The 19,025-nt window shown below is 51.2% G+C and overlaps 1 protein-coding gene across 1 annotated transcript in view; it reads left to right on the top strand.

Annotated features, from left to right (window-relative positions):
* The window catches only part of LAMC2 (laminin subunit gamma 2), a 54,861-nt gene that overhangs the window by 16,473 nt on the left and 19,363 nt on the right, over window positions 1-19,025 (top strand). Inside the window, exons 3-9 of the mRNA XM_028530800.2 lie at window positions 1,953-2,141; window positions 9,521-9,656; window positions 11,346-11,444; window positions 13,746-13,882; window positions 14,870-14,992; window positions 16,087-16,276; window positions 18,460-18,572. Coding sequence (XP_028386601.1) covers window positions 1,953-2,141; window positions 9,521-9,656; window positions 11,346-11,444; window positions 13,746-13,882; window positions 14,870-14,992; window positions 16,087-16,276; window positions 18,460-18,572 — 987 coding nt within the window. The remainder of the gene's footprint in view (window positions 1-1,952; window positions 2,142-9,520; window positions 9,657-11,345; window positions 11,445-13,745; window positions 13,883-14,869; window positions 14,993-16,086; window positions 16,277-18,459; window positions 18,573-19,025) is intronic.

Here is a 19,025-nt window from a genome sequence, read left to right as displayed (position 1 = left end):
CTGAGGAATAAATAAACGAAAGGAGAAGAGAGTAGGGGTAGGGTGTGTGTGTGTGTGTGGTTTTCCAGGGAAGAACAAGAACACATGGTAAAAATTACAGGGAGGGAGGCAGATTTTTTTTAAAAGATTTCATTTATTTATTTTTTAGAGAAGGAAGAGAGGGAGAAAGATAGAGAGAGAAACATCAATGTGCGGTTGCTGAGGGCCGTGGCCTGCAACCCAGGCATGTACCCTGACTGGGAATTGAACCTGCGACACTTTGGTTCACAGCCCACGCTCAATCCACTGAACTACGCCAGCCAGGGCCGGGAGGCAGATTTAAAACTCCATAAATTTCTTTTTATAACAACCAGTACTGTCTAAGGAGGAACAGCAGATCCTACTAGGTTAGGGAGGACTCGAGAGGAAGCTGAATTTATAAAAGGAATGTCCATATTCCGTGGTAGACCAGATTTTCAAGTGGAAAGGGAAGGGCTTTGTGGTGGGATAGACCTGGGAGCAAATTATGTCTTTGCCTGTTTAGCTGTGTGGCTTCGAGCAAGATAACTACCTTCTCTAAGCATTTGTTTCTTCTTCTGTTAAATAGGGACAATAAAACTCGCGTTAAAATGCTGTTGTGAACCGATCACGTAAAGACGTAGAAATAGAGTGGGCTCTGGTGGGTGTTCGTTGACTTCCCCTAGACCACATGGCATCCACAGCAGCCTGAGAGAGTGTCAGGAGCTCTTATAAGGAAGTTCCTCAGGCAGCTCGTAAGATTTACTGAGTCACGTTTGTAGAGTCTTCAGAGCCTGATGCGGCTCGCAGCAGGCAGCGGCTTGGTGCATCCTGGCACACTCGTTGACGTTGTTGTTGATGCTCTGGGTAAGGCATGGCTCTGGGCACTTCTGGAAACAGGCTCTCCTTGGGGTTGCATGGCCAATAGACACAGTGTGCCCAGAGGGAGGAAAGCGAGTCTTTGGCATCAGACAGGTTCAAACCCCAGCTCTCCACTGGGTCAAGTTACATTTTTCTCATGTGTCTCATATGCGTGAGGGAGAGAATAGCTGAGGGGAAGGACTAATATTCTTTTCGCAGTGGGAAAGGAATATTCTCAGTGAGACCTGCTTGCCATCCAGGAAGGCAGACTATGCGTGTTCATTCATAAGAGAAGAGCCAGGATTCAGAGAGTTCAAGTAATTTGCCCAAGAAACTGGCAGAGCTGGTATTTGACCCAATTCTTTTAACCTCAAGGCCCATCCTCTTTCTCTTTTCTACACGGTGACTGGAACATTTTCTGAGTGTCTGCTGTGTGCCTGGCACACAGGTACTTCCACATGTTACCTCCTTGGCTGTGTAGGTGCCACACGGAGATGTCGCTCCATGAGTCTCTTTGCAGTATCCACAGGGTAGACTGTCCTGGACACTTGGGAAAGGCTGTTCTTTGTGGGACTGTGGTTCTCTCACTACCTGGCTTTGGGAGGATCACGCAGGGCACAGTGAGTGGGGCAGGAGATGGCCGTCCAGGCAGCCGAGTTAGCTCTGCAGCCTCAACCACCCCTGTGTGTCTTGAACAGATGATGCTATCAGCTATTAGACAGGCTTCTAGCCCAGTAGACTTTTTCTATGGTGTTGAATGGGGTTTTTTAAATAAGTTACTTGCAAATATTTAATTCTGGAATTTTCACATAAAAACACGTCATAGAAGACTTCTGAGGACTTGGACAGGCAGGTAAACCTGGACTCTTGTTCTCCCAGGTGATACCCCACTAGTACCACACACCTGCTGCTTCCTTTGACAAAGTGGGAACTTGCCCCGGCCTGGCCCCTTTCACGCATTCTCTTGCTCCATCAAGTAGCTGGGAGTAAGCTGTAGACCCCTTGCACAACTTGCATTAATGAGAATACAACACGTGAGCGAATTATCTCTTGTTTTTTTTTGCTAACGATGCCTGTCTCTCCCTGATCCCCAGTCTGTGATTGCAACGGGAGGTCCCAGCAATGCATCTTTGATCCGGAACTTCACAGGCGGACCGGGAACGGATTCCGCTGCCTCCACTGCAACGACAACACCGCAGGCCTTCGCTGCGAGCGGTGCAAGGAGGGGTTTTACCAGCAGAGAGAGAGAGACCGCTGTTTACCCTGCAACTGTAACTCCAAAGGTAGCTGGGGGAAGGGCAAAGGAAGAGGGAAATGGAGAAGGGAAGGAGGGAAGGAGGGCGGGAGGAAGAGAGGGAGGGAGAGAGAAGCCAACAGGCCAAGAAAGAGGCTTTCCACTTCTAGAACAATCGGCAATCTGAAAACAAACTTTTTTTCTGAAGCCTGGATCATAGGAACCAGCTGGTGTCTAATTTAGGGCACATCCATTTGCATTCTAGAAACACGAAACACAGGATTATCTGTCCTCGAAGGTGACAGTCTCTGACCCGAGGGCTAAGGAAGCGAGCACTCGTTTGGTGCTATTTCCTCCTGTCTACAACCGTCCTTTGTCCAACCTCTCAAAAAGTAAGGGATCTGAAAGGTCTGTTTCTGGTACTGTGCTAAGTGCTAGGGGTATAAAGGGGCACTAACAGAAAAGACAGAAAAATAAATAGGCAGATCAGTGTCTTTCATGAGGTTGTTAACAAGGAAAAGTAGAATTAACAAGCAGGAAGCACCTACTGTACTGGCTGGTTCATAGAAGGGCTCTTTTTCGTTGCTTTGTTTTTTAAAATGCATCACCCCGCGCCATATTTGCAGAACTGCAGGTGGCACTCTGCACGCAGATGCGCCCAACGTGCTCGATTCTTGATGGGAGGGCAGTGAAGACAAGTTAGTACAGAGCAAGAGGGAGAGACAGGTAGCCCTGCTAAATAAGTTGAGTTTTTTCCTTTTAAATGACCTTATTGTCTATTATCTTAGCAGTATCTGTTTCCTCTCTTTGCTAGAAAGTGTTTAGCAGCACCATATGAAAAATATTAACCCACCCACAGGGTATTTATGGGCTAGTGTGTTGGCAGTGACTCAGAGTAGCTCAGTGGAACCAACTCAGCAGCAGCTGAAAACATCGGAAAAGAAGCAGATTTTGGTTCAACGAGGCGTTGCTGATCAAGTGTATTGGGGAGTCTTGTAGAAAACTGGGGTGCCCCTGTTGTGATACAGACCCACGTTCCAGAAACCACGCCCAAACCACCCGAGTCCTATGAGGATGTCGTCTGATCAGGTTTGCCCCCCTTTGTGGTGTAGAATCAGCATCCAGGGTCTTTGGGATTTAGCAGTTCTCCCTATGAATCAAAGAATTTTGAAAAGAAAAACTAAAAGAAAAATCCTTCCACCTTGGTGGGCATTGAACCTCTCTGAAGGGCCCACATCCCCGTAGGTTCTGCAGCCTCATGGTGAGTCCCCGGAGTTGGGTGTCCCCGCAAAGTGATCAGTGAGAAGGGAGTTAGAAATGTAACTGGCTCAGCTGGAAAGCCCGGCCTGAGGACACGGAGCCCGCTGCAGAGCAGCGGCGAGAGAGGGTACTGAGGACTGGGAGTCCGCTGTCCGTCCAGCAACAATGAGCCTGGCTCTGTCTCTTCCTTGGGGGAGCAGCCAGCCCGGGCTCGGTGAGATCAGCCCGGTGGGAGGAAGTGGAGCCCAGCGATGACTTACCTCTTGTGGGGCAGCTGACGTGCATCACTCACACTTCCCCTGTGCCAGCCGCTATGCTAGGTGCTTTTATCCAGTAATTAATTTAATCTCCATAAATAACCTGATGAAGAGGGTGCTATTATTATTTTCATTTGACAAATGAGGTGGCAGAGGCTTAGAAAGGGAGGCGAGGAAACTTGTCGAAGGTGGCAGAGCTCCGTGGGCTCCAGCCCCGGGTGTGCTGGCGTCAGAGAGCGTGACGTGGAGTACAGGGGCGGGTGTTGGAGCGGGACAGCCTGGGGTCAAGTCTTGGCACTGCCACTGCCACTCTGCCACTCTGGGCTTGCTCCTTAAGCTCTCGCTGCCCCAGTGGCCTCATCTGTAAAGGGCCATCATGCTATTTATGTCACAGGATCGTATGAGGATAAAGTGGTGTTTGTTAAGCACATGGGAGACAGCTCAGTAAAGTGATGTCGTTGTTTTTCTTATCGGGACAGAGGTCAGGTCTCAATCTCCTGGAACACTGGCCGTTTTAAAAAAAGAATCACGTGCCAGAATTATTATATGCCAAGGATTATATGCCTTCTGAGAAAGAAGCCTTAATAAAACTATTTATTAATATCTTATCATGAACATCCTGAAAGTGGCAATGAATTTTCCAAATCTTTTTTTAACAGAGTTCCTGCGTGGCCTAAAACCTCCCAGCAGGCAATGACAGGAGCCAAAGTTATAATGCAGGTGTTCCAACCAAGAACTATCCCCTTTAATTCCCTCCATATGAAAGGGGAAAAAAATCAGAATGGTGCCCTTTTATCCCCAACAGCAGATAATTAGATGTCCAGAAAAAACGTCACGGATATGACTTCCTAAGATCTGGGCAATGCTTTATGTTTTTCCAGAACACTTTCTCGTACTGTGTCTTCTTTATCCGTGTGTGGACACTCCACCCAGTGTTACAGAGATGAAGGGACCAACTCCTGGGCCCGAGCTGCCCAGGCCGAGTGGCATGTTGGTGACAGAGACTGCCCCCCCATGTGTCATCTCCAGCTACACATGGGCTTGGCCACACAGGTCACTAAACCAGTGGCACAAGATTAATTCCCAATGTGATTTTTGTCTCCTAATCAACCAAATGACATTTTCCACTTTCAAATAATCCCTTCACAGGGGAACTCGTTGTAGGTTCAATGTCAAATGCAGGAGAATATGTCTTACTCCAAAATGCTATCACTCCATGAATGGCAACTGAAGCCAGTAGCATTAATAATCCCTAGTGTGGTCATGGATTGGATTTCACCTCAATTCCTCATAAACATAGCACAACTAGACTTATTCTGATGTGATGACTTTGTGGGCTCAGCCACAAGGCCGAATTATCTTCACTTCTCGTAACCACACATACAAGCCCTGATACCCTTTTGCTACTACTTTGAAATTCACTCTGTGTGTGTGTGGGGGGGGGGTTTCTTTCTCCCATGACACCTAAATTCTTGAGATCTGTGTGGACACCAGTGATAATGGAATTATTCTCTTAATTTTATTATTTTTTACATAGCTAGGACCCTGACAGTGGGGTAGTCAGTCTCTAACATTTGAGTTATTATTTAAAATGTGCCCTCAATAATAATTATTTAATTATTATTAAATGTAAGTATTCAGTTATAGTCATATTATTGTAAAATGCAAGTTGTGTGTTTACATATACAGGGTTCTCAAGAGGAGGTATATTCTCTTGGTTCAGATTTTTAGTGTAAATCATTTTAGGATATTTCCTGAGTTCTCAGATGTATGTAGACTATACGCACAGAAGTCCTAAAAGTGCTGATCGGAGCACAGCCTTAAAACAGGAAACTTTTAGTCTGGCTGGCATAGCTCAGTGGATTGAGCATGGACTATGAACAGAAGTATCTCAGGTTCGATTCCCAGCCAGGGCACATGCCTGGGTTGCAGGCCAGGTCCCCAGTGGGGCCATGTGAGAGGCAACCACACATTGATATTTCTCTCCCTCTCTCTCTCCCTCCATTCCCCACTCTAAAAATAAATTTTAAAAATCTTTAAAATAAAATAAAATTAAATTAAAAAAGAAAACAGGAAGCTTTTTCTCATCTGTTCTTAAAAGCCAGCTGTTCACAGCTCCCTCGTGATGTAGGGATTGGGACAGGCGTTTTTATATTAGTGAGACATTTTGGAGACCTGGCGCTGCGACTTTGGGAGTTTTGGAACATGAACTAAAGTAGTCATGTTCCCGGCAGGACCCATGTGCTTTGCAAGGCTCGAGGGAGGCCTAGAGGTGATATACAAACCACATTTTCTGAGCATCTGCTGTGCATGAGATACTGAAGTGGGCGCTTTGTATATTTTAGCTCGAAGGCTTACGACCGCTCTGCCAGGCATAGGTCCTTAGCCCCTCTTCAAAGAAGTGATGAATGTGCTGTTCACCCAAGGACACAGCCAGTAAGTGGCAGAGCTGGTGTTTGAAGGGAGGTGTGCTGGACTTCAAAGCCTGGGCTCTTTGCATGACCCCCAGCTTCCAGAGCTGTATTCTCTGGAGAATGTGCTCAGAAACACTGTGTTCCTCAAGATAATAATAGGTGTTTACTGCAAGAATTCAAATGATGTTTGGAAACACGGCCATTAAAAAGTTAAGCTTCGTGTCGACCGAGCGTATTATTACGTTATAAACCGTTGAAAGATTTAGTATGTACCATTCCCCAAACTCTTTGGAGCACAGAAAGCCTATTTTCATGAGATGACTGTTAATAACCCTCCGAAGGATGTTTTATAGAGTACCATTTGGGGCTGTTTGGGCCAAACCCAAAAGCAAAGTACAGTCTTCATCTTAGAAGCATAATTCATTTCCGAAACACTGTGGAGGAAGCTTTCTGAAGTCAAAAGCATCACTTCCATTCATTTGAGTGGGAAAAAGCATGTGTCTGGGTCCCAGATAGACACCCATTTGTGCTGAAAACAACTAAATTATACTAAAGAGATATTTCTTCTGTGGAATGCTACTTGTCAGAGTATAATTCTAAGCGTTTTCCCTTCTTAGCTCTGCTTGCTGTTCGCAGGGCAGTGAGCGAGCGTGGCCGTCCGTACATGGCAAGCCCAGCCAGCAGCCTCCCTCCGTCCCCATCCTGTCAAAGGCCCACCTGCCTTCGAGCAGGGGCGTCAGACTCATCTTCCCCGGGGGCCACGTCAGCCTCGCGGCTGCCTTCAAAGGGCTGAAATAATTTTAGGACTGTGTACATTGCAACCACTCCTTAACTGTTCAGGGGTTGGAATTACATGCGGCCCTTTGAAGGCAACCGCGAGGCTGATGTGGCCCCCGGGAAAGATGCGTTTGACACCCCGGCCTTAGATGCTGAAAACCGCCCCGCCCTCCTCGTCCTTTAAATCTCCTTTAAAACTCTGCCTCCCCCCCGCCCCCCGGCGTGCGCTGTCCTGAGGCCGCTTACCTCTCTGATCACCCCCTCCCCCGATCACCCTCTCCCCCAATCACCCTCTCCCCCGGTTTTGTTTCTGTGCCGGCACGCACCTGCCTTCTCTCTCTGCCCCCAGAGCAAATTCGTGATTCTTTATCCACCCTGCAGACTTCACCTCCGGCCTCTCTCTTGAGTTCCAGACCTCCATTTCCACCCACTGTGCCACTAGGAACTCAAGGTCACAATGTCTAAACTAAGCTCAGTGTCTTCTCTGGCTGATTCAGCCCCAGATCCTGCTCCCCCTTCCCCTTCTCTTTGATCGGGAGCACCCCATCCCACCTCGTTGTGCCCTCCCTCCAAGCCCTTGGAGTCAGCCACGTGACCCTAGCCCCGCTCTTCCATCCCCCATTTCCCAGAGGTCACCAAAGTCTGCTCCTTCTGCGTGCACAGTGGCTCTCCCAGGGTTTCCTTCCCCCTCCCCTCCCCTGCCTCCTCCACTCCTGGCCATTCTGTCTGGGAGAACTTCTTTCACAGGACAGGATGCTGCTGGTCTTCCCCGCCCCGAGCTGCCCTGCAGATCTCTCTAGAGCTGTCTTTAAACCACAGGTCTGACAGTTCCCGAACCTCAGGCAGTTCCCTGTCACCCACAAATGGATCTCTTATCCTGCTGGTGTTTAATTCACTGGTAGCTAGCACGGGCTAATACGTACAAAACGCTTAACCCAGTGTCTCACACGTTGTGGGTGCTCAAAAAATGCACTTTAGACTGTTATCACTGAAGCTCCCCAAGCCTTCCTGAGTTGACCTGGAGTCTGTCACAGACTCTGACTGTGAATGGGACTAATTTATTTCATGGTCCATATGTGGCATAAAAGCCTTTATATGGGCCCAGAACCAATACTTTATTGATTTGAACTGCACCTAGTAACAAATTTAAAGGTCACAGAGGAAAACAGACTTTTTCTTGTTGCTCTTTTTTTTTTTTCTAAAGGAGCAACTGGTTAGTGTTCTGTTGGCTCTACAGAGAATGGATAGTCTCGTTATCACAGTGGAGATATGCAGATTATTTTATCACTCTGCCAGCCACAGGAAACTTTGGAAGTAGGCGAGGTACACCTCTAGCCAGCTTCCACCTCATCGTCGGCTCCCTCCTCAGCCCTTCCACAGCAGCCCGGAGCCTTTCTGGGCTCTGGGCTCATGTGCATGAATTCAGCCAGCTGCTGGGTGTCTTCTTTGTGTGGGGCACTGTGCTGGGTGCTGGGGACCCAGCGGGGACCACTGGCTGAGGTCATAAGTAAGCAGGGCTAGGGGCTGGGGTAGGGGTGGGGTGCATGGTGTAGATATGGGAGTCAGAGAAAGTGTCTCTTGAGAGGAAATATCCAACCAAGACCTGAGTGCTGAGAATGAGCCCGCTTGGGGAAGTGCTGGGGCAGGAGCATTCCGGGCACAGGGAGCAGCGGCTGCAAATGCCCTGAGGAGGGAAGCAGTCTTGCACCTTCTAGGAACAGTCTGAAGAGCCAGGGAGCTGGAACCTCGTGAGGGAAGGGAGGAGATGCGGTAAGAGAGATTGAGGTTTATGGGCCGTGATCGAGTTTGCATTTTTTTCTGCTCAGAGCGGGAAGCCACCTGGGGACTCAGACACATAATATATGATCTGAATTCCACTTTAAAAAGGGCCCTCTGGCTTCTACATAGAGGCTGGATAGTGTAGGGAGGCAAGGACAGAGGCAGGGAGGTGAGGGTGAGGTGGGGTCTGGGAGAACTGGGGAGACGGAAGGGCAGGTGCTGGGTTCCAGAGAGGCCCGTCTCCTTGTCCTGAGCACCCCTCGTCTTTCATCGATACTCCACTGAGAGGACCCACTTACACGGGAGAGCGTGTCTGTAGGGGATCAATCACAGGGCAAGCGCCCTGGCGCACTAAGCGGGAGAAGAGGCACAGGCCCCTTGTTGCTCTCGAGGAGCAAGGAGTGATGCTCCGAGGACAAAATCGCTACCCCTCTGGGCTAGTAGAGACCCTTTTGGTCAAGAGGCCTTTTTGTCCTCTTAAAAAAAATCACGCCCTCCAAACACTAACCCGTCAAAGGTGGCTTTTGCCTGCGAGAGACAAGGGAGAGAAAGAAGGGGCTTGCTTTCTCGTGCCCACTTCTCCCAGAAGGCGGACGCCCGCTCCCAAGCTTTCCTCCTTCGTGGAAGCTCGAGGGTCTGACAGACTTCTCTGCAAAAGCAGTGGCGTGCACACTACCTAGTGTTGAAAGCAGGCAGATCCACACACCGAAATGCTTTCAGGAGTAATTTCCATGCCTTTCCCCGAAGAAGACAGCCTGTCTGCTGAAACCGTCCCTGGTGGGCGACGCTGAACTCAGACGATGTGAGAATCGCTAGAGGCAGCGGGTGGTTGTGATTTTTTATTATTTATTGTCACCCATAGGGTGACAGCTGCTTCCTAATGCCATATAAATGACATATTTCCTCGTCTTCTTTCCCTTCCCCTGCCTTGTCGGTGACAGGCTCTCTTAGCCCTCGGTGTGACAACTCCGGACGGTGCAGCTGTAAGCCGGGCGTGACAGGAGACAGGTGTGACCGATGTCTGCCAGGCTTCCACACACTCACGGACGCCGGCTGCACCCAGGACCAGAGGCCACTGTAAGCACCGCACCCCCCACTGCTGCCCTTGTCACGCATGGTGACAATTATATTAACAGTCGTGACCACTTATGGTTCCTGAGCACCTACTGTGTGCCAAATGCCGTTTTCAGAACTTCACGTGGATTGTCTCGTTTGACCCTCACAATAACCCGAGGGGTTGGGATCACCGTGACACTCACGTTAAAGATAAGAAACTCGCCCCAGGAGAGGCTGAGTGGCCCAGTGTAGCGGGTGAAGGTGGGCGTCATAGCCAGGCCCGCAGTCCTGGGTCAGGAGCCCGTGTGCTTCACCCGGACGTGGCCCCTGCTTCAGGTGAACAGAGACTGGGGTAAAGGGTCCAGATTTTTACCCGGGGCCCATGTCAGCCCAAATGAACTCGGAGTAGAGGACTTCTGTGTGTCACTTCAACCCCTGTTAGTGTGGAGCACCCTCTGCCCCTCCTCACATTCCCCCCTGGAGCAAGGTGGAGCGTGCACTGTAAATCGCGTAACCAGCCCGCAGAGACGCCGGGCCGGCAGGGCGTTGGTGTGGCCCAGAGGAGGGTGAGCTTGGCAGCGGAGCCACTAGCTAGAAGGCCGCCCGCAGAGGAACCACGTCCCCGTCACCGATGTTTCCAGCCCCCTGTCTGTGTGAGAACAGCCCTCCAGCCACGCTTGGTCTGTCGCAGTCACCACTGTCCCAAGTTCTCTTACCCTCTGGGCCTTTGTGTAGATTGTTCTCTTCCAGCCCCTCTGCCCCCTTTTCGGTTGTCTTCAGAGATCCTTCCCTGATCCCAGTCCCCTTTCTGTAACCCTTTTAAATCATGAAGTAGGTCGCCGAGGCTGGTGTGGCTCAGTGGCTTGAGCGTGGGCCTGTGAACCAAAGGGTAGCCGGTTCAATTCCCAGTCAGGGCACATGCCTGGGTTGTGGGCCAGAACCCCGGTGGGGGACGCGTGAGAGGCAGCCATACACTGATGTCTCTCTCCCTCTCTTTCTCCCTCCCTTTCCCCTCTCTAGGAAATAAATGAAGAAAATCTTTTAAAAACACATGAAATAGATAGATCATATCACTTCTCTGCTTGCAACCCTGTTAGCCCCTCTCCCGCTTAGGATGAGTCTAGACTTCTCATCAAGGCCAGTAAGGCCTTGCATGATCCCCTCATTTCCACCCTCATCATAGGCTCCCCCTGACTTCTCGCCACTCTCCCCCAGGCTCTCTGCACTCCAGCCATGCCAGCCACACCAGCCTTCCTTCCCTCCTTGAAAGGAGCCAAGTATATGTGACCTTGCCCTTGGCTTAGAGCACTGTCCCCGCCCTCAGAACCACACAGACCTTCCTGGGGCCCCATGCCCACTGCACCCATCTCCTCATGGATGATAAATGTTTTAAAATCGTCAACTGGACCAAACAGTCAACTGGAACTGAACAGCTCAGCCCTGAACTTGGTTTCCATTCTGGGGTAGATAGCAAACAGTTCATGGGCTGGCTGCCACCCCAGGCCACACTTGGAGTAGCACCAGCATAGACAGATGGGCCCTTCAAGGGTCGGTGGGGTGCTGGCCGGACGAGGACAGCTAAGAGAGGCCTCATGAAAGGTGAATGATTTGCTCAAGTTCAGTGACAGTTGCTAATGAGCACTTGATCTTCATGTGAAGAGTTGCAGAGCGTTTGGAAACATCCCTAACGTTCATTTCCTTCTTTTCCAGAGACCCCAAGTGTGACTGTGACCCAGCTGGCACCTCGGGGCCCTGTGACGCGAGCCGCTGCGTCTGCAAGCCGGCGGTCACGGGAGAGCGTTGTGATAGGTCTGTGTGAACTGGGGCCCTACAGTCACAGCGGGGAGAGCCCCTTGGCAACGAGCCTAAACTGTCCTCTAGTGCAGTTATGGAAATGGGACACTTAACAGATGTGGACGACCTTCTTCGTGCCCTCTGTCCTCAAAAACTAGGCTTTTAAAAAAATACAGCCGAGTCCCCAGACCTCACTGGCCTCCATGCTTTTGCTGTGGCCCCTTCTGTTCGCTTGTAGCAGGGTAGAGGCACAGGGCCCCAGGCAGTCCCCTCGCCCGCTGGCTCCAAATCCAGGTGCTCGGGTGCCAGGTGGTGTGCGAAGATGAGGTCACATGACCCAGCTTGCTGCCAGGACAGGCCTGACCTAATTAAACATGTTGGGAAAATGCTAGTACCAGGGCGGATCGCAGTGCATGGCCATATTTAACCACCGGGTGCAGAGAGGAGCCACCCAGGGGTGGCATGGGGGCTGCATGCACGCACACGATCCGGGGAGACGGGGGAGCCTGCCGGGCACCCAGCCAAGCCTGGGCAGGTGGCCCCGGGAGCCGAGATCCGCCCTCAGCTGCTGCCGCAGGACATTCCTCCCAAGCATGAGCACGCTGCTCAGACTCAGACCTCGGCCCGCCCCTGGATGGCCGCGGGCACAGGGCTGCGGCTTGGCTCCAGAGGTAAAGGCTTCCTCCTGGTTTCCTTGCAAGCAAGAGAGCGGCTCTTGACACCCTGCCAATCACTTCCACCTGGGCAGGGGCAGCGCCAGACACATTCCGACCTGCTGGGGTGGGGGCAGGGAAACGCAGCTTCAGGGGTAAAAGAGGAGTCGCTTTGTGAAAACGTTTTTAATTTCCAAATATAACAGAGAAATAGAAAGCCGCACGAAAGCGTGTTGTCAGCACCACCAATTATATAAAATAGAACTTTGCTAAAAGCGTGCCAGCCCCAAAACCCCTTCCCTCCCAGGAGAAGCAGCCACAGTTCCGACCCCTCGGCCCTTGCGTCCCTACCTTTCTTCGCAATTTACTGGGCAAGTGTGTCCCTGCAAGCGCTGGCGTTCTGTTTCGCCTGCTTCTCTTCACTTCCCTCCTCCGCTCTGCCTTCCTTTCCCATGCCCTCTGTGCCCTGGCTGGACCCCTCCCCGCCTCTCTTTCTTCCCTTGTTCTTACATCTCTTTAATCTACAGGTTTCCTCCCCAGAAACCATAATGATTTTTTAAGCCCCTTCCCCATAGAGAGAAAAAAAAAACATGCTTATTTGGTTACAGCTGTTTTCTGAAGCATCACGGCTAACTGGCTTTACTGTGATTTTGCAAATGAACATACTCCCGACTTATGGTCCATGGGTTAGACCCCAGGATTCAGAAACAGATGTACTTGAGCTTGAATCTTGCCTCAGCCACTAACCAGCTGAGTGACCTTCAACAAGGTTCATACCCTCTCTGGGTCTCTGCATCTAAGAAAATTGGAAACAACAATTTCTACCGCATGGGGGTGTCCTGAGGATTAAATGAGAAGGCACATATTTGGTGCCTGGCATATCATTTAAGTGCCAAAGTAAATGATACTTGAGATTATCCTTCTTTCATATGGAAGGATGTAGTAAACTTGAACCCAGAAAAAACAAGTCCTCCCTAGCTTCCCCCACCCTCCTCTCCGTACGCCTACATCTGGGGCTTGTCCGGCAGCCGTGGTCCTCAGAGTGGCCACAGGACAGCCCGAGGTGGGAGAGGGGCGGAGCTCCAGCCTACATTTTGCTTTTGTAGTGAGTCTCCAGCCTTCCTTTGTCATATCCTCACCTGCCCCTTTCCTGGGTGGGCCAGAGCCCAGGTACAAGGAGCAGGGGTGACGGGCCACACCTGGGGGTGGGGAGTCAGTGCGGCAGAGTGAGTGCTGGGGCTGGAGCATTTGCTTTCCTTCCCTGGCCCCCCTACTCCACCCCATTGCCCCCATTAAGCCCTTGCTCCGTAGCCCCACCCCGCCCCACCCCACCCCCTGTGGTCCTTTTGACCTCCACTCAGCTCCTCACCTGGGAAAATGGGAAAAACCACTGTTTCCAAACCTCCAGTTCACACATGGTTCCACTGGAGCAGAGGGAGAGAAGGTGATCGTCCCTCGTGCTCTGCTGCTGGGGCGCTGCGGCTGCCCCCCCGTGGTCTGAGAGCGGGGGCGGGGGGCGGCCCGTGCAACTCAGTGTTTACCAGCTCTGGGGGCGCTCAGGGCCGGGCGGGAGTGAAAGTGGCGTACGACCAGTCATCATCATCTGTATATGGAATAAAAAATAACCGCTAATGTTGTCCTGGTTCCTCAAACGCCGCTGCAGGTGTCGACCGGGCTACTATCACCTGGATGGCGGGAACCCCGAGGGCTGTACGCAGTGCTTTTGCTACGGGCATTCAGCGAGCTGCCACAGCTCCGGGGACTACAGTGTCCACAGGATCACCTCGGACTTCCACCAAGGTGAAGTATCCTGGTTTCTCGAATTTTTGCTTTTAACACTGTATGGAGCTCTGTGCTTACAGATACTGTATTTTGGACTATAAGAGTCACCACCCCCCCAAATTTGGGAAGAAAAAGGGGGTTCATCTTATAGTCCAAATGTAGCTTACCTGGCTTGCTGTGGGGGGGGGCGGTGGAGCAGGGTCACCGATTATTAAATATTTTACCACATTTTTTGTTTCAAAATTTTTTTTCCTATTTTCCTCCTCTAAAACCTAGGTGTGTCTTATGGTCCTAAAAATATGGTAACCACCTCACCATTCACAGGATGGGATTCTTAAGGCATCTAGCTTTTCATGTGCATTATTTTTACAGGGCAATACCACAGACTCTGGGGTCTCGAGAAAGTTCTAGCTGAATAGTGTGCTCATCCTTAAAAGAGTAACTAAAAAGAGACCACGTTCTCATCCCCCTGCATTTCCCATCCCCATCTGTCTCAAAGCCACAAAGAATCATTCATTGGCTGGGCAGGGGCGGTTATGAGCGTCTTCCTGGAATTCACATTCACTAATAATACCGCTTTCACATACATTGAATGAGTTGATTTGTGTGAAATGAGTTCCCAAGCTACAAAGCACCATAAAATGATGGGAGATTGGTGTGATTCCAACTCTGAATTTCTCTGTGAACACACTGGACCCTCTTGCCTCGCTAAGGCCAGACACTGTTCGTGTAAATAAAACAACAGTCCGAATCTCAGGCAGATGAAAATGTGGCCTCTTCTTACAAGAGACGCAAAGACAACAAGTCCAAGCACCTGAGGGGTGGGGGCAGGCAAAGTCGAGTCCCAAGCAGAGAGGTGGCCGAGGAGTTTTGAGGACTGTGCATAAGTGTGGAAGTGTTAAGAAAACCCCACTGGCCACTAGGACCTTTCAGCAAGCAAGTCTTGCTTTGTTCCACCTCAGTAGACCGTTGGCCCTAACGCGGAGGGGTTTGTCTGTCTTCCAGACGTGGACGGCTGGAAGGCTGTCCAAAGAAATGGGTCTCCTGCAAAGCTGCACTGGTCCCAGCGCCACCGGGACGTGTTCAGCGCGGCACGACAGTCGGACCCTGTCTACTTTGTCGCTCCTGGTACGTGTGGCCTTTGTCCCACAGAAGCCAACGTGCGAGGCCAGGGAGTCAGGATAGAAAAACGGAGTCGGAGAACGTGGAAACCACATCGCTCAGGGTGCAGGGCAGCAGTGTCGCCAGAGGGGAGCTGCGGCTTCCGTCCCGTTTGACAAAGTCGTGGCACAAAGAGCGGAAGTGGGGTTCCAGGCGGTCAGATCCTGGGGGAAGTTCCTACTTTAATCAAAGGGGAAGTGTCAAGGGTTCCCATCAAGATAAGATGTAAGACCTATTGTCAAATCGGTCGGCCTGTTGAGAAGCAGATGGACAAGGGAAAACGAGGCATTTCTCAAAGCTTGAACCACTTGTGCATGGGAAAATAGGGATCTGTCAGTGGTGATGAGAAGCTCTGGCTGGAATTCTGATCCCGGTTGTGTCCGTAGCTGATACGTGATTCCTGGTGAGCTGTCCCCTCAGCCTTTGCAAACTGCAATCCTCTGAGCTGTTCAGTGGGAATGAGAAGGCCTGCCTCCGAGAGTTATTGCCTTTGGATGTGATGATGTTTGTGAACGCATCCTCTAAACCCTTTAGAGCCTAGAGCATTAGGTAACAAATGGCACTATTGCCGATATACCTGCGATCTCAACATATTGGTCTGGCACAGGGCCGTGCTGTGAATCATCTCATACAGCGGTCCCCAGGCTTTTTGGCACCAGGGACCAGTTTCATGGAAGATAATTTTTCCAGGGAGTGGGGTTGAGGGGATGGTTTCAGGATGATTCAAGCCCACCTTCTGCTGTGTAGCCTGGTGCCTAACGGGCCCAGACCGGTATCGGTCCTCAGCCCAGAGGTTGGGGACCCCTGACCTAGTAGCTGGAATTGTCTGACCATGAGGCCCTTGGAACGTTTCAGTAACTCACCCGCGTTTGTAGCCGATAGCAATGTGGCCACGTCCAGTTCCATATACTGGCTCTTCTGGAAGGGTGGTCTGGGACGAGGGTGGTGGGTGGGTAACAGAGGACTCCATCAGAAATTGCCAACGTTAGTGCCAACCTGCTCACTTGTTTGCTTCTCCAGTTTTACGACTGACCTCAGTCTCTTCAAACTCCATTTCACAGCCAAATTTCTTGGGAATCAACAAGTGAGCTACGGGCAAACCCTGTCCTTTGACTACCGCGTGGACAGGGGAGGGAGACACCCATCGGCCCACGACGTGATCCTGGAAGGTGCTGGTCTACGGATCACAGCCCCCTTGATGCCACTTGGCAAGACACTGCCTTGTGGGATCACCAAGACTTACACGTTCAGGTAAGAGGAGAGGCTGGCAGCGGGCGGAATAGAGCAAGCTGTGATTGCAGTCTGCCGCCTTCGCTCATTCATTCAGTCATTGTGTGCTCATTCAATAAGCGCCTCTGAGCACCGTTTGTGTTCCAGCCATGGTGTCAGGGGCTGGAACGTAGAGATAGGACATGCTTCCTGCCCTTAAGCCCCTGCCAGGCTAGTGGGAGGGAGAGAGAAAGAAACGATGGTGACAGTGCAGCTTGTAAGTGATGCCCTACAGAAGGTGGGCACACATAGGCACAACTGACCCACTGGAGTGGCCAAGGACAGTGTCTCAAGAAGCTGTGACAAGTGAAGAGCAACTGTCTAAGGGGACAAAAGGGGAAAGGCTGACAAGACAGAGAAAACACCATGCTCGAGGAGTTCTGTGATTCAGGGGATGCCGAGCAGTAAGCACGAGTGGAGCCTGGTGTGGGGGAGAGGAAAACACACGCTGGGAAGTGAGGTCTGCAGAAGAGGCGGGAGGGAGCTCACGGACACCCCTGTGCGTGCCTGGGCGGGGGGGAGGTGTTGCACATTATCCTGTGGGTGGGAATTTTGAATGGTGGGTACAGAGAGGCTGGGGCAAGGGGCCGTGCCTTCTAGGTACTCAGTACTGATTGGAAGCTTGGAAATCAAGATGAAGAAATACGGCCTTTGTCCTTCAAGCATTCATGGTCTGGTGGGATGTGTAACAAAGAGCAAACATAATACAGCACAGAACTGGCTTCCATGGTGTGCCCATTCCTGGGGACTTGGGAGGAGAGGAAAGAGTGCCTGGTCCTGCGTGGAGGACAGAAGGAAGCCCAGGACTTTCCCAGGGACAAAATCAGGACAGCCTGTACCTGTCAGTATATGTGGGGGTGCAGAAAGTCATAATGCTGGGGGAACTGGCCAGCGGTATGTATGGCTGCTACACAGCATGTGCAGGAGAGATGGACAGATAAGTCTGAAAACCCGAAAAGGACCCGTGCAGTGGTCCTTGTATGTCATGTCCAGGTGCTGAGGTCTTGTTCACGCCTGTAAGGCAACGGAAAGCTTATTGGACAGTGGAGGTTGGGAAGTGGTATGATCAGGTGTGGAGGACGGTTCAGGGAGGGTCCTTAGGGAGACCATCAGGACGCATACACTGTGGTTCAAGCAAGGGCTGCTGGAGGCCAAGCCCAGGGCAGCGGTAAAGCAAATAGAGTTAGAAGACCCACAGCGCACGCACGATGTGTGCTTAAATAACTGAGTGCAACCTATTCCCAGGGTACACGCACACAGCTCTGCTCCCTCCGATACCCATTCCCACCTTCTCAGCTTGTTGCACTTACTCTTCGAGATTCAGCTCATAGGTTCTTCCTTTGTGTTAGCCTTTCAGAGTCCCAGTGAGGTTACGGTCACCCCGTGGGTTTCTACGGCACCCTGAATGCACACTCACTGTGCGGTGTCAGAATTATCTGTTTGCCTACCGACTCCCCTGGCTGGACGCTGATGACCTTGCCCAAGTGTCCCTGTGTCTTCCATCCTAATACAGCTTCTGGCCCAAACCAAGTGCGCGGTTAGCGGTTGTTTAATGAATCGGTGAATGAAACAAAAGGGTTAGGGCTGTTGCTGGAAGAGCTAGTCCAGGAAAAACAACAACAACAACAGAAAACCATAAAAAAGAATTGTTCAGGGACTGGCGATGTGGTACGTACGGAGAGGCACTTGGATGCCACATTAAGGTGGATTAGATGCAGAAGGTGGAAACTGCCTTTTGAGAAGACTAAGTGAAATGCACTCAGAGAACAAATCATTTAAACAGCAAACCCAAACATGCACGGTAGCTCTTGAGGGTCAGAGCCCCTTGACCTCAGAGGTGTTTCTAATGTCAGGGTTTGCGTGACCAAGAACAGAAGTGGCGTCTGAGGACTTGGACCAGCGCAGGTAGCCACAGACCCTGGAGCCCGGCCTCCTCCCCAGGGTCGCCCTCCATCACGTCCTGTGGGGCTTGCGCTTCCCACGGAGCGAGGAAGCTCCACGCATGCCTCTAAGCCTGTGGCTGCTGGTCCTTTGCCCGCCCCTAAGCAGGACTGTGAAGGGGCGTGGCTGCTCCCACAGTCCCGGGCATAATTTGTATCAGGTGTACAAAGGGTAAGGTTTGGAAAGAGTTGGGTTTTTCAGCTTTTGATTTTTCAACCGTGCAGACTGAGTGAGCACCCAAGCAGCCCCTGGAGCCCCCAGCTGAGTTACTTTGAATACCGGAGGCTGCTGCGCAACCTCACTGCCCTGCGGATCCGCGCCACCTACGGGGAGTACAGTAAGTGACAAGGACAGTGGGTGTCCATCTTCTTGGGGTTTCGTTTGAGTTGCTTCAGCTCGCTAAGGTTCGTCTACCCAAACAAGCAGATAAATGAGCTGCTTGATGGCTTCAGTGCAGCGTCTCTACATTAAACTTTTAAATTCTAGAAATTATCAAAAAAGAACGTTTCTCTAAAAAGTGCTAAGAGTCTCTGGATTTGGATGAAAGCTGAGGATGTGCAGATGGCCTGCAACAAATGGGCCCGTTCCCCGTGACCCAGACCTCTGGATTCCGCGGGGGGCTTTCCCTCTGCAGTTCCCCTTGGGGCCGCCCCGTCCGGGCGCCATCAAGTGCCCTGTTAATTGCTCTGACCGAACTCCACACTTTCTGTCCTCCTGGTCCCGACTGAAGTTATCCAAGTGAGAGTCCCTTCGGCTTGTTAGTGTCCGTGGGAAAAGGAAGCGTGGCTGC

This window comes from Phyllostomus discolor, chromosome 14 (assembly GCF_004126475.2).
Source record: "Phyllostomus discolor isolate MPI-MPIP mPhyDis1 chromosome 14, mPhyDis1.pri.v3, whole genome shotgun sequence".
In the NCBI taxonomy this organism is placed as follows: domain Eukaryota; kingdom Metazoa; phylum Chordata; class Mammalia; order Chiroptera; family Phyllostomidae; genus Phyllostomus; species Phyllostomus discolor.
Note: the sequence above shows the minus strand (reverse complement) of the source record. Positions and strands in the feature narration are given on the sequence as shown.